The following is a 23,888-nucleotide window of genomic DNA, read 5'->3' as shown; positions in this document are numbered from 1 at the left end:
ATAGAGTTGAGTGGGTGAACAACAGGCTTCCCTTGTGCGCTGCTAAGCAGAAGCTTTTTAACTTGGCATATACAATCCACCACTTGGCAGATTTCATCTCTTCCATTCTGCTGGGAATTTATTTTTTCAGTCACAGGTTCAAACCAACTAGAGTAAAAACATCTTTTTTTTTTTCCTGCAGCTGATTTCAGCAACAAAATTTTCCATAATACATTATTCATCAAAGACGGATGGTCTTGGTTGGTGACAGAAACTTTAGACTGTGATCTTACCATCTCGACTGTGGAGCTTTGCATTACTAAGGAGCATTTCTGAGGAGCTGTCAAATGCCGTCTGTGGTAGCAGGGACACTAGCGCATCGTCACAGTTAACTGCAGAGGAGGAAAAGGACAGACATATTGTCACTACATCACTAAGAGGAAAAATGCAGACATGATTGAGGCAAGAGTCCATTGCATTGATTCCATTTCTAACAATACATATCATTGGTTCAGTTTACAATCATCATGTTCCTCTTTAGACTAAATAATAATAATTTTTAGGAAGGTAAAATAAGATGTGGTACATCTACCAACAAATTTCAGTAGGCTTTCAGTACCAGATTGTCAAATGTATTGTTTTGTTATACCACTAACACATTTTAGATAAATGGTAAAATAGATCACAGAAAATTTGAAAGGAAAATTTTTTTTTGCGTTGAACATTTTACAGTGAAAAACATGCTAGAGGTGGTGCGGTGTAGTAATTAGAAAACACAAATAAGGAATTAAATACTACATATGGTGCATTGGTTGTGGATTCAAATGAAAAGAAAGCTAGGAATTAACCTATTTACATGCACCTAGATATACGACGTGGGTTTTTTCTGTCAGAAGTAGTTTTGAATGACACCATTAATTTTACCATACAGTGTCCTAGAAAACAAGGAAAAGATTCCAAATGCAGTGAAATTACACAAAAATGCAATTCCTCAAATGTTTTTCATTCATAAAGGTGAGCATTTTTATCCTTCAGACAAATCAGAGAATTTTATAACATTAGGCTGAGTAAATGGAGAATTTCCATTTTATCCAGTATAATGTTGCTTTGGCCACAAGTTTTTAATTTTCAAAATGGATAAGATAAAATGAATGGTGCAATTTGCCACATAATTTCTCCTGGAAACGCCAATACCCTATGTGTTGTCAAAAAATACTTTTGTGGCACAGTGCAAAGCTCAAAAGGGAAAGAGTGCCATATTTGAGTTCAGATATTGCTAGAATAGTTTGAGGGTGCTGTGCTACATTGGCAGAGCCCCTGAGGTGCCAGAAAAGCAGAACCCCTCCATTTGTGACCCCATTTTACAAACTACGCACCCAATGAATTCATGTTCACGTAGTGACCATGTTGTCAGCACATGTAGCTCACAGAATTTTATACCATTGGTTGGTGAAGAAATAGAGAATCTATGGCGTATTGTCAAGAGGAAGATGAGAGACACCAGACCCAATAATACAGACGAGCTGAAGGCTGCTATCAAAGTAACCTGGGCTGTTTGATGAAGTAATTGATGCAAAAGGAGCCCCAAACAAGTATTGAGTGCATATACTGAACATACATTTCAGTAGACCAACATTTTGGATTTTAAAATCATTTTTCAAGCTGGTAAAGTATTCTTATTTACTGAGATAATGACTTTTGGGTGTTCATTGACTGTAAGCCATAATCATCAACATTAACAGAAATAAACACTTGAAATAGATCACTCTGTTTGTAATGACTCTATCTAATATTTGAGTTTCACTTTTTGTATTGAAGAACTGAGATAAATTAACTTTTTGATGATATCCTAATTTTGTGATAAGCACCTGTATATATATTATTTTCTATAGCTCATCAGTAAAGCTAATGTTTACATGATATTTCTGAACATACTTTTAGTGTTGCTGCTTTTAACCCCTTACTGACCTCGTACGGGATAGTACGTCCGAGGTCAGCTCCCCTGCTTTGATGCAGGGCTCCGCGGTGAGCCCGCATCAAAGGCGGGACATGTCAGCTGTTTTGAACAGCTGACATGTGCCCGCAATAGCGGCGGGTGAAATCGCGATTCACCCGCCGCTATTAACTAGTTAAATGCCGCTGTCAAACGCAGACAGCGGCATTTAACTACCGCATCCGGGCGGCCGGAAATGACGTAATCGCCGACCCCGTCACATGATCGGAGGTCGGCGATGCTTTAAAATGGTATCCATAGAGGTCCTTGAGACCTCTATGGCTACTGATCTCCGGCAGCTGTGAGCATCACCCTGTGGTCGGTGCTCACAGCACACCTGATTTTCTGCTACATAGCAGCGATCTGATGATCGCTGTTATGTAGCAGAGCCGATCGGGCTGTGCCTGTTTCTAGCCTCCCATGGAGGCTATTGAAGCATGGCAAAACTAAAAAAAAAAAGTTAAAAAAATGTGAAAAAAAAATTATAAAAGTTTAAATCACCCCCCTTTCGCCCCAATCAAAATAAATCAATAAAAAAAAATCAAACCTACACATATTTGGTATCGCCGTGTTCAGAATCGCCCGATCTATCAATAAAAAAAAGCATTAACCTGATCACTAAATGGCGTAAGGAGAAAAAAATTTGAAATGCCAGAATTACGTTTTTTTGGTCACCGCGACATTGCATTAAAATGCAATAACGGGCGATCAAAAGAACGTATCTGCACCAAAATGGTATCATTAAAAATGCCAGCTCGGCGCGCAAAAAATAAGCCCTCACCTGACCCCAGATCACGAAAAATGGAGACGCTACGAGTATCGGAAAATGGCGCATTTTTTATTTTTTTTTGCAAAGTTTGGAATTTTTTTTCACCACTTAGGTGAAAAATAACCTAGTCATGTTAGGTGTCTATGAACTCGTAATGACCTGGAGAATCATAATGGCAGGTCAGTTTTAGCATTTAGTGAACCTAGCAAAAAAGCCAAAAAAAAAAAACAAGTGTGGGACTGCACTTTTTTTGCAATTTCACCGCACTTGGAATTTTTTCCCGTTTTCTAGTACATAACATGGTAAAACCAATGATGTTTTTCAAAAGTACAACTCGTCCCGCAAAAAATAATCCCTCACATGGCCAAATTGACGGAAAAATAAAAAAGTTATGGCTCTGGGAAGGAGGGGAGTGAAAAACGAACACGGGAAAATGGAAAATCCCAAGGTCATGAAGGGGTTAATTGGTATATATAGAGTGCTCTCAGTCTGAGAGACAAAATAGGAATCTTGTGAGTGTGACACCTTCATCATGCTGGTATCCTTGAAGAGACGCAAGCTGTCTCGAAAGCTTGCTTTGTAACATCATTCACTATATTTTGCTAGCCATTAAAAGGTATCACACCCACAAGATTCCTATTTTGTCTCTCAGACTGAGAGCCCTCTCTATATTTTTTTCTACTCGCTAGCACGGTACCCAACCACTTTTTTTGCTTTTAATTGCATGTGTGTTTTTCATTAATTATGTGGTATGTTCGTGTGCTCTCACAAGAGTTGACTAATTGATTTGCACTCTATAAATTTGTAAAGTTGATTTCCCAATAGCTATAAGTAAAACATTAACGTATCCTTTAAAATGAGTTAACGGTAATTCTACTATTTGCTTCAGATATATTGGAATTTAGACCTCCTGTCTGATGACAATATGTATTTAAAATTCAGAAATAACCAACAGGTATTTAAAGAAGACTTATCTAAACTAATTGATGAAGGCATTTTCTTAGGAGTTCTTTCTAAAAAAGCAGAATAAATACATTGTGACCGAATATCCGATTGTGGCTCTCTATCACCCTCTTCCTAAGATTCATAAAGAGAGTTTTCCCCCAATGTCCCACCCTATCGTAACCATCATTAAATCGTTAAACAAAAGTTTGTGTGCCTGGGTGCATAGTTTACTACAACCCCTAATTAAACTAGTCTATGGCTATTTACAAAATTCTACTTATGTGCTAAATTTAATGCAGAAAACAAAGTTGAGGACAGACCACACTTGGACTTTTGCAGATGTCATCATCACCTTTACACAGCCATTTCACATGATCTTGCAATGTTATCTCTGAAATGTTTTTTGCATGCCTATAGTAACTACTCTGGGGAGATGCAGAAGTTTCTTATTAGATCTGGTTATTTTTTATTAAAACTTTTCTTTACTTTTTATGCACAATTTCATGTCCAGCTTTTGGGAGCATCTATGGCAGCTAAGCTCTCAGTCACTAACACTTTCATGAATAAGGCTATTTGTATAATGATGGAAATCACATTTTGTCCAACATCTACTAATATGTGGAGGAGGTGATTTCCTTATTTTAATGCTAATGATCTTGGACTTAAATGTACTTTAACTATTGATCCTGTTATTATATTCTTTATGGATTTGCAACTTACTAGAAATATTTCTAAGGGTAAAATCAGTACTATCTCTTATTTTAAACAACCCACCACATGTAATTAAAAAATATTCCAGTGGGTAAATTCACACTTAACAAATCATCTTAGTAAATAAGATTTTGTGATCAAGGGTGGGAAATTAACCTTTAGGCTATGTGCACACGTTCAGGAATGTCAGCAGAATTTTCCTGAACAAAACCGGACGTTTTCTGCAGGAAATCCGCTCGCGTTTTTTTCCGAAGCTTCCCAATGCAATAATATAGCAGCAAAAACACGAAAAATATGAAAAATTAGTGAACATGCTGCGCTTTTTACCGCGATGTGCACAAAAATTGCAGAATGCATTAAAATGATGGGAAGCTTAATGTAAGCATTTTTTTTAGAGTTTTTTCCTCGGAAAACAGCTGAAAAAAAACAAAACAAAAGCAAAAAATCCTGAACGTGTGCACATAGCCTTAAACTTATAAATGGGGGCTATAAAAAAAGGTCCCCAGACAGAGCAAAAAAATACTGTGCCTTGTAAAAATAGATGTGAATTATTGCAATATAGACATAAAAAGGGGGGAAATTAATGGCTTTGTAACTACATTGTTAACTATGTATGGTTTAGATACACCTATAATGATGAAAAATCAATACACAGTGCCAAGAAAAAATCATCCACCTGAGTGGGTGCTTGGATTAATTTGATCCTTTCAGGTAATATATTTGACTCTCTTGTTATGGGTGTGGGGCTGTGCCATTCATTTGCATTGACACTTGAAGGTATTATGCTGTACATATCTATCATTGTATACTACTAATTTATTTCATTGTTAAATACTACCCCAGTGTCTTATTAGCACATCCAGTGTGACATGCCCCTACTAGGACATCATGGTGATTCTGGTGATTGTTACTTATACTGATATGTAATTGTTTTTGAGTCAAACATATATATATATATATATATATATATATATATGTATATATATATATATATATATATATATATATATATATATATATACTGTATATATGACTCTCTTGCTGTGGGTGTGGGGCTGAGCCGTTCATTTGTATTGACACCTGAGGGTACTATGCTGTACATATCTATTATTGTATACTACTAATTTATTTTATTGTTTACCCCAGTGTCTTACTAGTATATCTAGTGTAACATGGCCCTACTAAGACATCACCTCATGGTGATTGTCACTTATACTGATATGTAATTGTATAGTTGGCTTTTTTTTTAGAATTGTGGCTTTATTGGACTTTTTCTTGGCGCTGTATATTTATGGTTTAGGAGGTTTTGAAATTTGTGAAATTATCAAGAAATGTGTATTGGTCCTTCATCAGGACCTTGATTATCTAGTATTTTTAAACATGGCATTAGATATGTGTTACGTTAAGTCTGCGCTTTGGGCAATTTTTGGGCCATTTACACAGGGATCTGTCCCGTCTCTCCTACATGGATGGGCAGAGGAGGGAAATGAGGAAGAAGATAGGAGGGAGGAGGAGATGGAGAGTCATCATCATGGTGGAGACAGGAAAGTGTTGACTGAAGGGAGCTTGGCCCATATGGCCGACTTTATGTGCTGCTGCCTTTCATGTGACCCATGTTGTACTCATTTTGGCAAAAAAAAAAACCAAACTGATTGTTCACCCTGCTAGACCCATGCAGCAAGGAGAATCTTGTATCTCTCTTTCCTGAGGCGGAGAGGTCTACTAAAATGGTGATATACCAGAAGTCCATTATGGAAAATATGTTGGAAAAATTCCCATCAGACAATGCTAGCTACGGGGGTAAGCTTGTCCAACTAAGGAGGAGAGGCAAGGGAGACAAACCAGGTACAGCAGAGGTAGTGGTATACTGTCAAAGACATAGACCGATTTCATGACAACCGCCCAGCATCAAGGACCTGATGACAGGGTATCTTAGGCAAGGAGGGAAAAGTTTTTATAGATGATTAAGCAATACCTGGCAGAAAAAAACTGAAAAATCTCTTCTTCCTCTGCGACCTTCAACTATTGGATCTCAAAGCTGGACACCTGGCTTAAGATATCCCTCTATGCATTAAAGGTGTTGTGCTGCCCTGCCACTAGCATCTTGCAAGAGTGGGTTTTTAGTGCCACCGGGGGGGGGGGGTCATAACAGACAGATGCTTTTGCCTGACAACAGAAAATGCCTCCTCCTTGTAGGGTCTGCCAGAAATATGTTCGGATTTCTCATTGACAACCCATTATACTCGTTACTCGAAATAAGCATCTGAGCATTAAGAATTGCTCTGTTCGAGTAATGAGTATCAGGGCATTTTAGTGCTCATTCATCCCAAGTAAATACATAGAATACATGAAAAGTTACATAGTATATTAATTTATTTTTAAAAAATTATACCAAAATACACAAGCAGTATCAATTAGGTACACTGTTATGATCTGGTGGCCCAGGAGCAGCATGAGACGTACTCTGGAGAAGGTGGTACCTGTACTGACCGCAGACCCTGAACTTAACACCACAACTAGAAGTAGCCGTGGAATGTACCTAACACTCCCTAGACATCTCGACACAGCCGGAGGACTAAATACCCCTAGAGATAGAAAAGGGAAAACTATCTTGCCTCAGAGAAAATGCCCAAAGGATAGACAGCCCCCCACAAATATTGACTTTGAGAGGAGAGGGAAATAACATACGCAGACTGAAATCAGGATTTAGCAAAGGAGGCCACTCTAGCTAAATAGAAAGGATAGGACAGAGTTCTATGCGGTCAGTATTAAAACACTTGAAAATATCCACCACAGAAAATACAAAATCTCCACCTCTAATTAAAGATATGGAGGGTATATCTGCATCTCCAGAGATACCAGCTTGGCTAAACAAATCCTTATACAGACCAAGCTGGACAAGACAAAACATGGAAAAGAACTGAACAATAAGGCCCACAGCATGTGGACTGCAAAAATCAAGGCCAGAACTTATCTTTGTTGAAATGAACAGCAAAGCAGGAGAGACCAGGCAGGGATGTGAATCCTCCAGGAACAATGGACAACTGGCACTGACTAAAGGGTCAAGCAAGACTAAATAGCCCAGTCAGAATTGCCATAAGTGAACACACCTGATGAATGCAGCGATCCAAAGACAGCAGCGCTACCACTTATAACCACCGGAGGGAGCCCAAGAACAGAATTCAGAACAGTACCCCCCCCTTGAGGAGGGGTCACCGAACCCTCACCAGAGCCCCCAGGCCAATCAGGACGAGCCAAATGAAAGGCACGAACCAAATTGTCAGCATGAACATCGGAGGCAACAACCCAAGAATTATCCTCCTGGCCATAACCCTTCCATTTGACAAGATACTGAAGCGTCCGCCTCGAAAAACGAGAATCCAAAATCTTCTCAACCACATACTCCAACTCCCCATCAATCAACACCGGGGCAGGAGGATCAACAGAGGGAACAACGGGCACCACATATTTTCGCAACAAAGATCTATGAAAAACATTATGGATGGTAAAAGAGGCTGGAAGGGCCAAACGAAAGGACACTGGATTGATAATCTCAGAAATCCTATATGGACCAATAAACTGAGGCTTGAACTTAGGGGAAGAAACCTTCATAGGAACATGACGGGAAGACAACCAGACCAAATCCCCAACCCGAAGCCGGGAACCAACACACCGATGACGATTAGCAAAACGCTGAGCCTCCTCCTGAGACAACACCAAATTGTCCACAACATGAGCCCAAATTTGCTGCAACCTGTCAACCACAGAGTCCACCCCAGGACAATCAGAAGGCTCAACCTGCCCTGAAGAAAAACGAGGATGAAAACCAGAATTACAAAAGAAGGGTGAAACCAAGGTAGCAGAACTAGCCCGATTATTAAGGGCAAACTCGGCCAATGGCAAGAAAGCCACCCAATCATCCTGATCAGCAGACACAAAGCATCTCAAATAAGTTTCCAAAGTCTGATTAGTTCGCTCGGTTTGGCCATTTGTCTGAGGATGAAATGCGGAAGAAAAAGAAAAATCAATGCCCAGCCTAGCACAAAAGGCCCGCCAAAACCTAGAAACAAACTGGGAACCTCTATCGGACACAATATTCTCCGGAATGCCATGCAAACGAACCACATGCTGAAAAAACAATGGAACCAAATCAGAAGAGGAAGGCAACTTAGGCAAAGGTACCAAATGAACCATCTTAGAAAACCGGTCACAAACCACCCAGATAACCGACATTCTTGAGAAACCGGAAGATCTGAAATAAAATCCATAGAAATATGTGTCCAAGGCCTCTCAGGGACCGGCAAAGGTAAAAGCAACCCACTAGCGCGGGAACAGCAAGGCTTGGCCCGCGCACAAGTCCCACAGGACTGCACAAAAGAACGCACATCCCGTGACAAAGAAGGCCACCAAAAGGACCTACCAACCAAACCTCTGGTACCAAAAATCCCAGGATGGCCAGCCAACACAGAACAATGAACCTCAGAAATCACTTTACTAGTCCATCTGTCAGGAACAAACAGTTTCCCCACTGGACAGCGGTCAGGTTTATCAGCCTGAAATTCCTGAAAAACCCGTCGTAAATCAGGGGAGATGGCAGAAAGAATCACCCCTTCCTTCAGAATGCCGACCGGCTCAAGGACCCCAGGAGAATCAGGCAAAAAGCTCCTAGAGAGGGCATCAGCCTTAACATTCTTAGAACCCGGAAGATACGAGACCACAAAATCGAAACGGGAGAAAAACAGGGACCATCGGGCCTGTCTAGGATTCAACCGTTTGGCAGACTCAAGGTAAATCAGATTCTTATGATCGGTCAAGACCACAATACGGTGCTTGGCCCCCTCAAGCCAATGTCGCCACTCCTCAAATGCCCACTTCATAGCCAACAACTCACGATTGCCGACATCATAATTGCGTTCCGCAGGCGAAAACTTTTGAGAAAAGAAGGCACACGGTTTCATCAAGGAACCATCAGAATTCCTCTGCGAAAAAACGGCCCCTGCCCCAATCTCAGAAGCGTCAACCTCAACCTGAAATGGAAGAGAAACATCCGGCTGACGCAACGCAGGGGCACAAGTAAATCGGCGTTTAAGCTCCTGAAAGGCAGAAACAGCCACAGAGGACCAATTCGTCACATCAGCGCCTTTCTTCGTCAAATCGGTCAGGGGTTTAACCACACTGGAGAAGTTGGCAATGAAACGGCGATAAAAATTAGCAAAGCCCAAAAATATCTGAAGGCTCTTCACGGATGTGGGCTGGATCCAATCATGAATAGCCTGAACCTTAACCGGATCCATTTCTATAGATGAGGGAGAAAAAATGAAGCCCAAAAAAGAAATCTTCTGTACTCCAAAGAGGCACTTAGACCCCTTTACAAACAAAGCATTATCACGAAGGATCTGAAACACCATCCTGACTTGTTTCACATGAGACTCCCAATCATCTGAAAAAATCAAAATATCATCCAAATATACAATCATGAATTTATCAAGATAATTCTGAAATATATCATGCATGAAGGACTGAAACACAGATGGAGCATTAGAGAGCCCGAATGGCATCACAAGATATTCAAAACGGCCTTCGGGCGTATTAAACGCAGTTTTCCATTCGTCACCCTGCTTAATACGAACAAGATTATATGCCCCTCGAAGGTCAATCTTAGTAAACCAACTAGCCCCCTTAATCCTAGCAAACAAATCAGAAAGCAAAGGCAAAGGGTATTGGAATTTGACCGTGATCTTATTCAAGAGGTGATAATCAATACAGGGTCTCAAGGAGCCATCCTTCTTGGCAACAAAAATAAAACCTGCTCCCAATGGTGAAGAAGATGGCCGAATATGCCCCTTCTCCAAAGACTCCTTAACATAGCTCCGCATGGCGGCATGTTCTGGCACAGACAGGTTGAAAAGTCGGCCCTTAGGGAACTTACAGCCTGGAATCAAGTCAATAGCACAATCACAGTCCCTATGCGGTGGAAGGGAACTGGACTTGGGCTCATCGAATACATCCTGGATATCTGACAAAAACTCAGGAATTTCAGAAGAGGGGGAGGAGGCAATTGACATCAAAGGAACGTCACCATGAACCCCCTGACAACCCCAACTAATCACAGACATAGATTTCCAATCTAATACCGGATTATGCACCTGTAACCATGGGAAACCCAGCACAATAGCATAATGCAAATTATGCAACACCAGAAAACGACAATCTTCCTGATGGGCTGGCACGATGCACATGATCAGCTGTGTCCAAAACTGAGGTTTATTTTTAGCCAACGGTGTAGCATCAATGCCCCTCAAAGGAATAGGACTCTGCAAAGGCTACAAGGGGAAACCACAATGTCTGGCAAATTCTAAGTCCATTTAGTTTAAAGCGGCGCCTGAATCCACAAATGCCATGACAGAAAATGACGATAATGAGCAGATCAGGGTCACAGATAACAGAAATTTAGGTTGTACAGTACTGATGGTAACGGAACTAGCGATTCTCTTGGTACACTTAGGGCAATCAGAAATAACATGAGCAGAATCGCCGCAGTAAAAACACAACCTATTCTGATGCCTGAATCCTTGTTGTTCAGCTCTAGACACAATCCTATCACACTGCATAGGCTCAGGACTCCGCTCGGAAGACAATGCCATAGTGTGCACAACTCTGCGCTCGCGCAAGCGCCGATCAATCTGAATGGCCAGAGACATAGAATCACTCAGACCAGCAGGCGTGGGGAACCCCACCTGTTATGATCCCAATGGCAGGGGACCTCAAAGATTATAGCAAAGTCTGCAAAACATAAATATTAGCTCATAGGGAAGTGGTAACTAAGCTGACCATATACCTGATCCTAGCGCAAACACTAACAGCAGCTGGGGAACGTGCCTACGTTGATTCTAGATGTCTCGCGCCAGCCGGAGAACTAACTAACCCTATCAGGGAAAATAAGACCTCTCTTGCCTCGAGAGAAAAGACCCCAAAGTAATACAAGCCCCCAACAAATAATAACAGTGAGGTAAGAAGAAAAGACAAACGTAAGAATGAACTAGATTTAGCAAAGAGAGGCCCACTGACTAATAGCAGAATATAGTAAGAAGACTTATATGGTCAGCAAAAAACCCTGCAAAATATCCACGCTGAATATCCAAGAACCCCCAAACCGACTGACGGTGTGGGGGGAGAATATCAGCCCCCTATAGCTTCCAGCGATAACAGGAATCACATTTTGTACAAGCTGGACAAAAAATAAGAACAATGCAAATGATCAGAAGTACGAAAGCAGGACTTAGCTTATCTTGCAAAGAACCAGGACCTGAAGACAGGAGCAAACAGAAGTGAACTGATTACAACGATGCCAGGCACTGGACTGAGAACCCAGGAAGTTTACATAGCAACACCCCAGGCCTAACGAAGCAGGTGAGGACCAACCTGGAAAGGACAATCCAAGTGCCAAACCACTAGTGACCAAAAGAGGGAGCCAAAAAGTATAGTTCACAACAGTACCCCCCCTTTAAGGAGGAGTCACCGAACCCTCACCAAGACCACCAGGGCGACCAGGATGAGCAGCGTGGAAGGCACAAACCAAATCGGCCGCATGAACATCAGAGGCGGCCACCCAGCAATTATCCTCCTGACCATAGCCCTTCCATTTGACCAAATACTGGAGCCTCCATCTAGAGAGACGAGAATCCAAGATCTTCTCCACCATGTACTCCAACTCGCCCTCAACCAACACCGGAGCAGGAGGCTCAACAGCAGGAACCACAGGCACAACGTACCGCCGCAACAAAGACCTATGGAACACGTTGTGAATGGCAAACGACACCGGAAGATCCAAACGAAAAGAAACCAGGTTAAGAATTTCCAAAATTTTATAAGGACCAATAAAGGGAGGCTTAAACTTAGGAGAGGAAATCTTCAGAGGGACATACCGAGAAGACAACCAAACCAAATCCCCAACACGAAGTCGGGGGCCCACACCGCGGCGGCGGTTGGCAAAACGCTGAGCCTTCTCCTGTGACAACTTCAAGTTGTCCACCACATGATTCCAAATCCGCTGCAACCTATCCACCACAGAATCCACCCCAGGACAGTCAGAAGACTCAACATGACCCGAGGAGAAACGAGGATGAAAACCAGAGTTGCAGAAGAATGGCGAAACCAAGGTAGCGGAACTAGCCCGATTATTAAGGGCAAACTCAGCCAACGGCAAGAAGGTCACCCAATCATCCTGGTCCGCAGAAACAAAACATCTCAAATAAGCCTCCAAAGTTTGATTAGTTCGCTCCGTTTGACCATTAGTCTGAGGATGGAAGGCAGACGAAAACGACAAATCAATGCCCATCTTAGCACAAAAAGAACGCCAGAATCTGGACACAAACTGGGATCCTCTCTCAGACACAATATTCTCCGGAATGCCATGCAAACGAACCACATTCTGGAAAAACAAAGGAACCAGATCGGAAGAGGAAGGCAACTTAGCCAAGGGTACCAAATGGACCATCTTGGAAAAACGATCACACACCACCCAGATGACAGACATTCCTTGAGACACCGGAAGATCAGAAATGAAATCCATGGAAATGTGTGTCCAAGGCCTCTTCGAGACGGGCAAGGGCAAAAGCAACCAGCTAGCACGAGAACAACAAGGCTTAGCCTGAGCACAAGTCCCACAGGACTGCACAAATGACCGCACATCCCGTGACAAGGAAGGCCACCAAAAGGACCTAGCCACCAAATCTCGGGTACCAAAAATTCCCGGATGCCCTGCCAACCCCGAGGAATGAACCTCGGAAATGACTCTGCTGGTCCATTTATCAGGAACAAACAGTCTGTCGGGTGGACACGAGTCAGGTCTACCAGCCTGAAATCTCTGCAACACACGTCGCAAATCAGGAGATATGGCTGACACGATTACTCCCTCTTTAAGAATACCAGCTGGCTCCGAGACTCCAGGAGAGTCAGGCACAAAGCTCCTAGAGAGAGCATCAGCCTTAACATTCTTCGAACCAGGCAGGTATGAGACCACAAAGTCAAAACGAGAGAAAAACAATGACCAACGAGCCTGTCTAGGATTCAGGCGCTTAGCAGACTCGAGATACATGAGATTTTTGTGATCAGTCAAGACCACCACACGATGCTTAGCACCCTCGAGCCAATGACACCACTCCTCAAATGCCCACTTCATGGCCAACAACTCCCGATTACCAACATCATAGTTCCGCTCAGCAGGCGAAAACTTCCTAGAGAAAAAGGCACATGGTCTCATCACAGAACAACTAGAGCCTCTCTGCGACAAAACAGCCCCAGCACCGATCTCAAAAGCATCCACTTCAACCTGAAAGGGAAGTGAGACATCAGGCTGGCACAAAACAGGCGCCGAAGTAAACCGGCGCTTTAGCTCCTGGAAGGCCTCCACGGCTGCAGGAGCCCAATTAGCCACATCAGAAGCTTTCTTGGTCATATCCGTCAAAGGTTTAACAACGCTAGAAAAATTAGCGATAAAGCGACGGTAGAAATTAGCTAACCCCAAGAACTTCTGAAGACTCTTAACAGACGTGGGCTGAGTCCAATCATGAATAGCTCGGACCTTGACTGGGTCCATCTCCACAGCAGAAGGGGAGAAAATAAAACCCAAAAAGGAAACCTTCTGCACTCCAAAGAGACACTTTGAGCCCTTCACAAACAAAGCGTTATCACGCAAAACCTGAAACACCCTCCTGACCTGCTTTACATGAGAATCCCAATCATCCGAGAAAACTAGAATATCATCCAGATACACAATCAAAAATTTATCCAGATACTTCCGGAAGATATCATGCATAAAGGACTGAAACACTGAAGGGGCATTAGAGAGCCCAAAGGGCATCACCAAGTATTCAAAATGACCTTCGGGCGTATTGAATGCAGTTTTCCATTCATCTCCCTGCCTAATGCGCACAAGATTGTACGCACCTTGAAGATCTATCTTGGTGAACCACTTGGCACCCTTAATCCGAGCAAACAAGTCTGACAATAGTGGCAAAGGATACTGAAACTTAACAGTGATTTTATTCAGAAGCCGACAGTTTACATGAAAGAATGAATGGGATCATGTATCGTGAGATTTTGAGTGCAAACCTCCTTCCATCAGCAAAGGCATTGAAGATGAAACGTGGATGGGTCTTTCAGCATGGTAATGATCCCAAGTACACCACCAGGGCAATGAAGGAGTGGCTTTGTAAGAAGCATATGAAGGTCTTGGAGTGGCCTAGCCAGTCTCCAGATCTCAACACCATAGAAAACCTTTGGAGGGAGTTGAAAGTCCATGTTGCCCAGCGATAGGCCCAAAACATCACTGCTCTAGAGGAGAGCTGCATGGAGGAATGGGACAACATACCACCAACAGTGTGTGCCAGCCTTGTGGAGACTTACTGGAGAGTGTATATAATGTATTACAGGAGGCACTGGAGGGTGAATATAATGTATTACAGGCAGAATGGGAGGCAGCATAAAATGTATCACAGGCAGCACTGGAGGGTGTATATAATGTATCACAGTCAGCACTGGGGGGGTGTGTATAATGTATCACAGTCAGCACTGGTGGATGTGTATAATGTATTACAGGTGGCACTGGAGGGTGTATATAATGTATTACAGGCAGCACTGGAGGGTGTATATAATGTATTACAGGCAGTAATATGGAGGGTGTATATGGAGCGCCCCCAGACGCAGGGCCGCGGGGTACTCGGTACGCTAGACCCGGTCTGTGACCCTGCTAAGGGGCGCCCAATGAAAGGTGTGTTGAGGGTGCGTGGTGCAGGTCGCGATGAATAACGAGGACACAGGGTTGCAGTCTCTTTACCTCTTTACTGAAGGCTTCAGGATCCGCAATCCAGAGTATTGCTAACAGGGATGGCTGAGACCGGCCGGTCCGAAGGCACATCCAGAGTCTCCTTTGCAGGTGGAAATCAGTGCCTACCTTCTAGCGCCTGTGTGTTGTAGTACCTCCCTGCTGAGCACCACGGGATAGTCCTCACAACTGTTGTGTCTGTTTCTGATGTTCTTTCTCACAACTTGTATCTGTTCTGATGTTCTTCTCCGTCCCCCAGATGATATGGCTAGGACGCACCCGTATGACGGGTAGGCCTGGAGTTCTTCCGGGACCCTAGCGTCGCCCCTCTCCCACAATTGCCCTCTATATCTGCTTAGGTGATTTAGGTGAGACAGCCAACCTATAATCAACTGTCCTGCCGCTGTTTGAAGTACTGCTTGGAGCCCAATACTTCCTCGCCGTTCCGGCCACCGGCTATCTGGCTAACTTCCTATCCAGCCCCCAGTTTTACCAGATTGTGAGGCGTGGCCTAGTACATAGAACCCTTTGCTCCCCCTGGTGGCCAGAGTGTGAAGTGTAATGTGTGACTGTGATACCTGGTCAGGTGAACTCCTTTAGTGCCATCAAACGTACCATCACTCCCCTTAGTGGCGGAGCGTTAGTACTGCAACGACCAGGTCTCTGGGGCGCTGCATATATAATGTATTACAGGCAGTACTGGAGGGTGTATATAATGTATTACAGGCAGTACTGGAGGGTGTATATAATGTATTACAGGCAGTACTGGAGGGTGTATATAATGTATTACAGGCAGTACTGGAGGGTGTATATAATGTATTACAGGCAGCACTGGAGGGTGTATATAATGTATTACAGGCGGCACTGGAGGGTGTATATAATGTATTACAGGCAGCACTGGAGGGTGAATATAATGTATTACAGGCAGAATGGGAGGCAGCATAAAATGTATCACAGGCAGCACTGGAGGTTGTATATAATGTACTACAGGCAGCACTGGAGGGTGTATATAATGTATTACAGGCAGTACTGAACGGTGTATATAATGTATCACAGTCAGCACTGGACAGTGTATATAATGTATAACAGGCAGCACTGGAGCATGTATATAATGTATCACAGTCAGTACTGGACAGTGTATATAATGTATCTCAGGCAGCACTGGAGGATGTACAGTATATAATGTTATACAGTCAGCACTGGAGGGTGCATATAATGCATCACAGGCAGCACTGTAGGGTGTATATAATGCATCACAGGCAGCACTGGAGGGCATACATAATGTATTACAGGCAGGACTGGAGGGTGTATATAATGTATTACAGGCAGCACTGGAGCGTGTATATAATGTGTCACACTATTTGCAGGCCATGACATTGACCTTATGTGTCTTTTTTCAAGGAATGTTTTCACAGTTTTTGTTCTATGGCAGGATGCATTATCATCTTGAAAAATGATTTCATCATCCCCAAACATTCTTTCAGTTGATGGGATAAGAAAAGTGTCCAAAATATCTACATAAACGTGCGCATTAATTGAAGATGTAAAGACAGCCATCTCCCCAGTGCCTTTACCTGACGTGCAGCCCCATATCAAAAATGACTGTGGAAATTTGCATGTTCTCTTCAAGCAGTCATCTTTATAAATCTCATTGGATCGGCACCAAACAAAAGTTCCAGCATCATCACCTTGCCCAATGCAGATTCGTGATTCATCATTGATTATGACTTTCATCCAGTTATCCACAGTCCATGATTGCTTTTCCTTAGCCCATTGTAACCTTGCTTTTTTCTGTTTAGGTGTTAATGATGGCTTTCATTTAGCTTTTCTGTATGTAAATCCCATTTCCTTTAGGTGGTTTCTTACAGTTCGGTCACAGACTTTGACTCCAGTTTCCACCCACTCGTTCCTCATTTGTTTTGTTGTGCATTTCCTGTTTTGGAGACATATTGCTTTAACTTTCCGGTCTTGATGCTTTGATGTCTTCCTTGGTCTACCAGTATGTTTGCCTTTAACAACCTTCCCATGTTGTTTGTCTTTGGTCCAGATTTTAGACACAGCTGTCTGTGAACAACCAACATCTTTTGCAACATTGCGTGATGATTTACCCTCTTTGAAGAGTTTGATAATCCTCTCCTTTATTTCAATTGACATCTCTCGTGTTGGAGCCACGATTCATGCCAGTCCACTTGGTTCAACAGCTCTCCAAGGTGTGATCACTCCTTTTTAGATGCAGACTAACGAGCAGATCTAATTTGATGCAGGTGTTAGCTTTGGGTATGAAAATTTACAGGGTGACTCCATAATTTTTTCCTCAGAATGGAGTGACTCCATAATTTTCCCCCTATGCTTGGTTAAAAAAGTAACCATTACTGACTACCACATTTTTTGTTCTTGATTTCTTTTAGTGTTTCTTAAAGCCATAAAGTTGAAATGACTTTAGTTTTGTGCCATGTCTGTGATCTGCTTTTTTTTACATAATGAAACAACTGAATGAACATCCTCCAAGGCCGGCGATTACATAATTTTTGCCAGGAGTTGTATATAATGCATCACAGTCAGCACTGGACAGTGTATATAATGTATCACAGGCAGCACTGGAGGGTGTATATCTTGTATCACAGTCAGCACTGGTGGGTGTATATAATGTATCACACTCAGCATATTACAGTGTGTATATTGTATCACAGGCAGCACTGGAGGGTGAATATAATGTATTACAGGCAGAATGGGAGGCAGTATAGAATGTATCACAGGCAACAGTGGATGGTGTATATAATGTATCACAGGCAGTACTGTATGGTGTATAAAATGTATCACTGAAAGAATGGGAGGCAGTATAAAATATATCACAGTCAGCACTGGAGGGAGTATATAATGCATCACAGGCAGCACTGGAAAGTGTATATAATGTATCACAGTCAGCACTGGAGGGTGTATATAATGTATCACAGGCAGCACTGGAGGGTGAATATAATGTATTACAGGCAGAATGGGAGGCAGTATAAAATGTATCACAGGCAACAGTGGATGGTGTATATAATGTACCACAGGCAGTACTGTATGGTGTATAAAATGTATCACTGAAAGAATGGGAGGCAGTATAAAATATATCACAGGCAGCACTGATGGGTATATATAATGCATCACAGGCAGCACTGGAAAGTGTATATAATGTATCACAGTCAGCACTGGAGGGAGTATATAATGCATCACAGGCAGCACTATAAAGTGTATATAATTTATCACTGGCAGCACTGGAGGGTATATAATGTATCACAGACAGCACTGGAGGGTGTATATAATGCATCACAGGCAGCACTGGAAAGTGTACATAATGTATCACAGGCAGCACTGGAGCGTGTATATAATGTATCACAGGCAGCACTGGAGGGTGTATATAATGCATCACAGGCAGCACTGAAGGGTGTATATAATGTATCACACACAGCACTATAGTGTATATAATGTACCACAGGCAGCACCATAGGGGATATATAATGTATCACAAGCAGCACTGGAGTGTATATATTGCATCACAGGCAGCACTGCATGTTGTTGTCATTTTAAAACAGTGTTAAAAAATGTATTTTGGGGGATGAAAGTTAGCCTGTTCTGCCGATTTTTGCTAGTCGCAGTGGTCAGACCGTCATTGTTCATTAGTTTCTTTAAATTATTTTGACTTTTGAAGTGAGACCAAACAAGATTTATGGAGGATGAATACGTGTGCACTACTAATAATGGTGTTCAGGTAGGTTCCCACACCATATGATAATAAGCTGAAGAACCTGGCACTCAACTTAATGCTTGTGAAAGATTTATTTGTAGTACCAACAAACATTTCAGTCGGATTATCTGGTAGAGATCTTGAGACAACTTGATGACACTTCCATCTATCGATCCAATCACCTCTATACGTAGTAAAATATCGGACACTCTTCATAAATATTCACATTTGGGTATACTCGACACCAAAACCTGTGACTACCTTACCAACTCCCATCCGGTGACCCCGGTTTTTTATACTCTGCCTAAGATCCATAAAAACCTGGAAAAACCACCGGGAAGGCCCATTGTGGCCTCCACAGATTCAATACTTTCCCCCATTGCCATTTATCTGGAGAAAGTTTTAACTCCCTTGATCCAGACCTCCAAGTCATTCATTCTTGACACCGGAGCATTTTTGAGGACACTTAGAGACCAAGGCAACATTCCCCCTAATGCGATACTTGTCACCCTGGACGTAAAAGATCTGTACACCTCCATCCCTCATATTGAAGGGATTAACTCAGTCCATAAATTAGTCACTGGTTCAAAAATGCATGAGGACCAGATTTCTCTATGCGTAGAGCTCCTAATTGTAATTTTAACTATGAACTATTTCATGTTCCAGGATAACTTCTGCTTACAGATCTGTGGTACAGCTATGGGCTCCAATGTAGCGCCCCCTTATGCCAACTGCTATATGGCGGACTTTGAAGAAAGCATCATCTACAGTAATCCTTTTTCGGCAAAATGTTCTATTGTGGAGACAATATATAGACGACATCTTCTGCATCTGGGGGGGGGGCACATTGGTGTCCCTATCCGTGTTTTTTGAATTTTAAACTCTTCTAGGCCAGGTATTTCCTTTACCATGTAACAGGACAATCACAGAATAAGTTTCCTTGACACTATGGTCATACTTAATTCTAACGGGTCCCTCTCAACTGATCTATATACCAAAAGCACAGAACGAAACAGTCTTTTACATTTTTCAAGTCTACATCCATTTTCAACTAAACGTTCTATCCCAAAATCACAGTTCTGCAGAGTCAGCAATATTGTCACAGATGATGGTCTTCGTACCCAACGTCTAGATGAAATGTTAAAAAAATTTCTACAAAGAGGCTATCCAAATTCAATTTTGAGGGAAGCCACAGTACCCCCTCCTCCCAGGCCAAACATATCCCCCAATCGGATTCCATTTGTTCATCCATTTCATCCTTCCTCTTACATTCTACTCAAATCCATTCGTAGACACTGGCATTGACTGCCCAGCGCCCATCCGGACATTCCTGAATTCAAAGAGCCTTTTTTGCCCTGTTTCAAACGGGCGCCCAATTTGAAGAATTCCCTAGTAAGAGCTTACTTAGGGCAGAAAAAAGTACCATCACGTCAACGGTTCCTCCAGAATCCTAAAACAGGGATATTCCCCTGTTTACACTGTACACAGTGTAATAATGTCCTGAAAGGTACGATTTTTCACCATCCACTCTCTGGAAAGAGCTTCAAAATTCCAGATTTTTTCCGTTGCGAAACTTCTTGGGTGATTTACCTGATTAAGTGCCCATGTGGCCGGCTATATGTAGGCGAGACCATGCAACCAATACGCGATCGGATCTCGAAACACAAGTCTACTATTCGTTGCAAAAATCTCCTTCTACCCATCCCATTTCACTTTGTCACCAGGGGTCACAACATCACCCACTTAAAGTTTCAGGTCATTGAACATGTACCTCCCCTGAGATGTGGGGGTGACAGGATAACACTTCTTAAACGTCCTGAAGCTTTTTGGATCCACACGTTGGAAACCCTCCATCCAAAAGGCCTAAATAGGGACTATGACCTAGCATCTTTCATATGAGGTAAATTTTGGTTTTATTCCATTTTATGTCATGTTGCCTTATTTTTCATTTTTCATATTTCAGCATTTCGTCCCGGTATCCTCGAGTGGCAACTCGGTACTGCATATGCATATGTATTTGTACTAGTCTCTACTTGATACTATAACTTTAAACTGTGTCCCCTTATTTTGCATCCAATTCATGTTGTACCTGTTTGATTCTAATACATCTCTTTCTTTTTTCAGAGTCGTTTATATTGATGCATCAGTGTCTCTCTGACAGATCTCGGGCACATCAATTTCACATTGGAACCACATCACTGGACCCGATCACCTTATCTGCTTAGTTTTCTGTCCACTCACCCTTCTATTTACATCTTCAAATGTCCACCAGTATTTTAGGACCTCGCCTTCCATTAACTATGCGATCACATGACTTGCGATCTCCATAACGCTGTACACTGCAAACATCCCGGTACTTAGTGGCACGCACGGCCATACTGTTTCCGCCCACGTCATTTCCGGTTTTCCGGACACCTCACTCAGATGGGCACAGGCACCGCCCCCGGTCTATTTATGGCGCAAGGTTTTCTGTTCCTATAGATGAGCGGTGGATGCCGCGTCTCGGCCAGGAACACACGCTGCAAAAGGTAACGGTCATACTGCTATTCACTTGAGCTGCCACCCCTTGCTAGCCACTTAGCAGCTGATGGACCACCTAATTATAGCGCTCCATATTTATAGTGCTATGTTCTCTTTCAGCATATTCATCTTATGTCCCTAACCTCTAACTGGTATGTACCTCAGGCTACTCACAGCACTAGGCACAAGTCTCACTGAGTAACAACGGGATTTAATTATACCTCCACTTTTCACCTAGAAGCAGTTTATTACCATTGGTTCTTTCTTTCCAATACGTCCATTAGTACGGTACGTCCTTTTTGACCTTGTTCTCACTCTTCCGTGCCTTGATACCCCAGTGGCTCACTCTGCATCAGTACAATCCTTTTGTCTTTCATTTCCATTATGACCTTTATGTCTCAGATTGACATTATATATCACATTGTATTATATTGTATATACTTTCTTTTGTATTATTATTTCAGTAGGTGTATATATATATATATATATATATATATATATATATATATATATATTTTCTTTGTCACCCTGTAGTAACTGATGAAGGTCCCGAATTTGGGACTGAAACGTTTGTTGGTACTTCAAATAAATCTTTCACAAGCATTAAGTTGAGTGCCAGGTTCTTCAAACAAGATTTATGGTTAGGAGTTATTAACGAGAATAAGCATCTCTGTTGTTTAGATTCAGATTCAACAAGAGACTGATTATCATTCATTAGATGCAGTGCGTGTCACATGTACAGGTGCTTCTCACAAAATTAGAATATCATCAAAAAGTTTATTTTAGTTCTTCAATACAAAAAGTGAAACCCATAGATTTTATAGAGCCATTGCAAACAGAGTGATGTATTTCAAGTGTTTATTTCTGTTAATGTTGATGATTATGGCTTACAGCCAATGATAACCCAAAAGTCATTATCTCAGTAAATTTGATTAATTAACAAAAAACAACTGCAAAGGCTTCCTGTGTTTAAAAAGGTGCCTTAGTCTGTTTCAGTAGGCTTCACAAACATGAGGAAGTCTGCTGACTTGACAGATGTCCAGAAGGCAGTCATTGACACACTCCACAAGGAGAGTAAGCCACAAAAAGTAATTGATAAAGAAGCTGGCTGTTCAGAGTGCTGTAACTAAGCATATTAATGGGAAGTTGAGGGAAAGGAAAAAGTGTGGTAGAAAAAAGTGCACAAGCAAAAGGGATAACCACAGCCTGGAAAGGATTGTTAACAAAAGGCCATTCAAAAATTTGGGGGAGATTCACAAGGAGTGGACTGCCACTGGAGTCATTGCTTCAAGAGCCACCACACACAGACATATCCAGGACATGGGCTACAAGTGTCGCATTCCTTGTGTCAAGCCACTTTTGACGACTAGACAACGCCAGAAGTGTCTTACCTGGTCCAAGGAGAAAAAGAACTGGACTGTTGCTCAGTGGTCCAAGGTTTTGCTTTCAGACGAAAGTATATTTTGCATTTCATTTGGAAATCAAGGTCCCAGAGTCTAGAGGAAGAGTGGAGATGCACACAATCCAAGCTGCATGAGGTCTAGTGTGAAATTACCACAATCAGTAATGGTTTGGGGAGCCATCTCATCTGTTGGTGTAAATCCACTGTGTTTTTTCAAGACCATTGATGCAGTAATTAATGCAAAAGGAGGCCTGACCAAGACTTGAGTGCATTTACTGAACATACATTTCAGTAGGCCAACATTTCTGATTTTCAAATAAATTTTCAAGCTGGTGTTACAGTAAAAAGTATTTTAATTTTCTGAGATAACAACTTTTGGGTTTTCATTGTCTGTAAGCCATAATCATCAGCATTAACAGAAATAAACACTTGAAATAGATCATTCTGTTTGTAATAACTATAATGACACAAGGTGTGTGTCACCTGAAGAGCCTAGGGGGCGCTTGCAGGGTGCCTGGAACCGAGCACATGGAGTGTAGAGCTAAAGCACGCAGGGTACCCAGAACCTGCCACTAAATTTACGTGATCGCAGGGGCGGAGCTACCGCGCGTGAGGACAGGGAAGCCGCTGAGAGCGTGTAATACGGGGCATAAAATTTAAACGTAGTCAATTGAAGAGCCGAGGGTCAAAGCCAAACGAGAGCGAGGTACCTAGGGATGAGACAGCGAGTGAACTGAGACGAGCCAAGGGGTCAGAGAACCAGGAAGGACAGAGCAGTACAGAGCAGAACACAGAGGCAGAAATTAGGGGATGAACCGGGTCAACACAGAAAAGCTCACACGCACAGAGGCACAACGATTATAGATGAGTAACCTAACCAGCAATCCCTAGCCGAGTAATCGGAAGTATAACCAACACTGGACCCAGGAACTACAAGCATTAAATAGCCGCCCCAGAACCAAAGAGAGGCAAAGTATCTTAACCCTGACCTGACCAAGACGGAGCCAGAACCACCCC

General features: G+C 42.4%; 1 protein-coding gene across 1 annotated transcript in view; it reads right to left on the bottom strand.

Annotated features, from left to right (window-relative positions):
• The window catches only part of LOC143815804 (contactin-associated protein-like 5), a 1,144,596-nt gene that overhangs the window by 873,800 nt on the left and 246,908 nt on the right, over positions 1-23,888 (bottom strand). Inside the window, exon 2 of the mRNA XM_077295418.1 lies at positions 273-371. Within this exon, the coding sequence (XP_077151533.1) occupies positions 273-371 (99 nt within the window). The remainder of the gene's footprint in view (positions 1-272; positions 372-23,888) is intronic.

This window comes from Ranitomeya variabilis, chromosome 3 (assembly GCF_051348905.1).
Source record: "Ranitomeya variabilis isolate aRanVar5 chromosome 3, aRanVar5.hap1, whole genome shotgun sequence".
Lineage (NCBI taxonomy): Eukaryota > Metazoa > Chordata > Amphibia > Anura > Dendrobatidae > Ranitomeya > Ranitomeya variabilis.
Note: the sequence above shows the minus strand (reverse complement) of the source record. Positions and strands in the feature narration are given on the sequence as shown.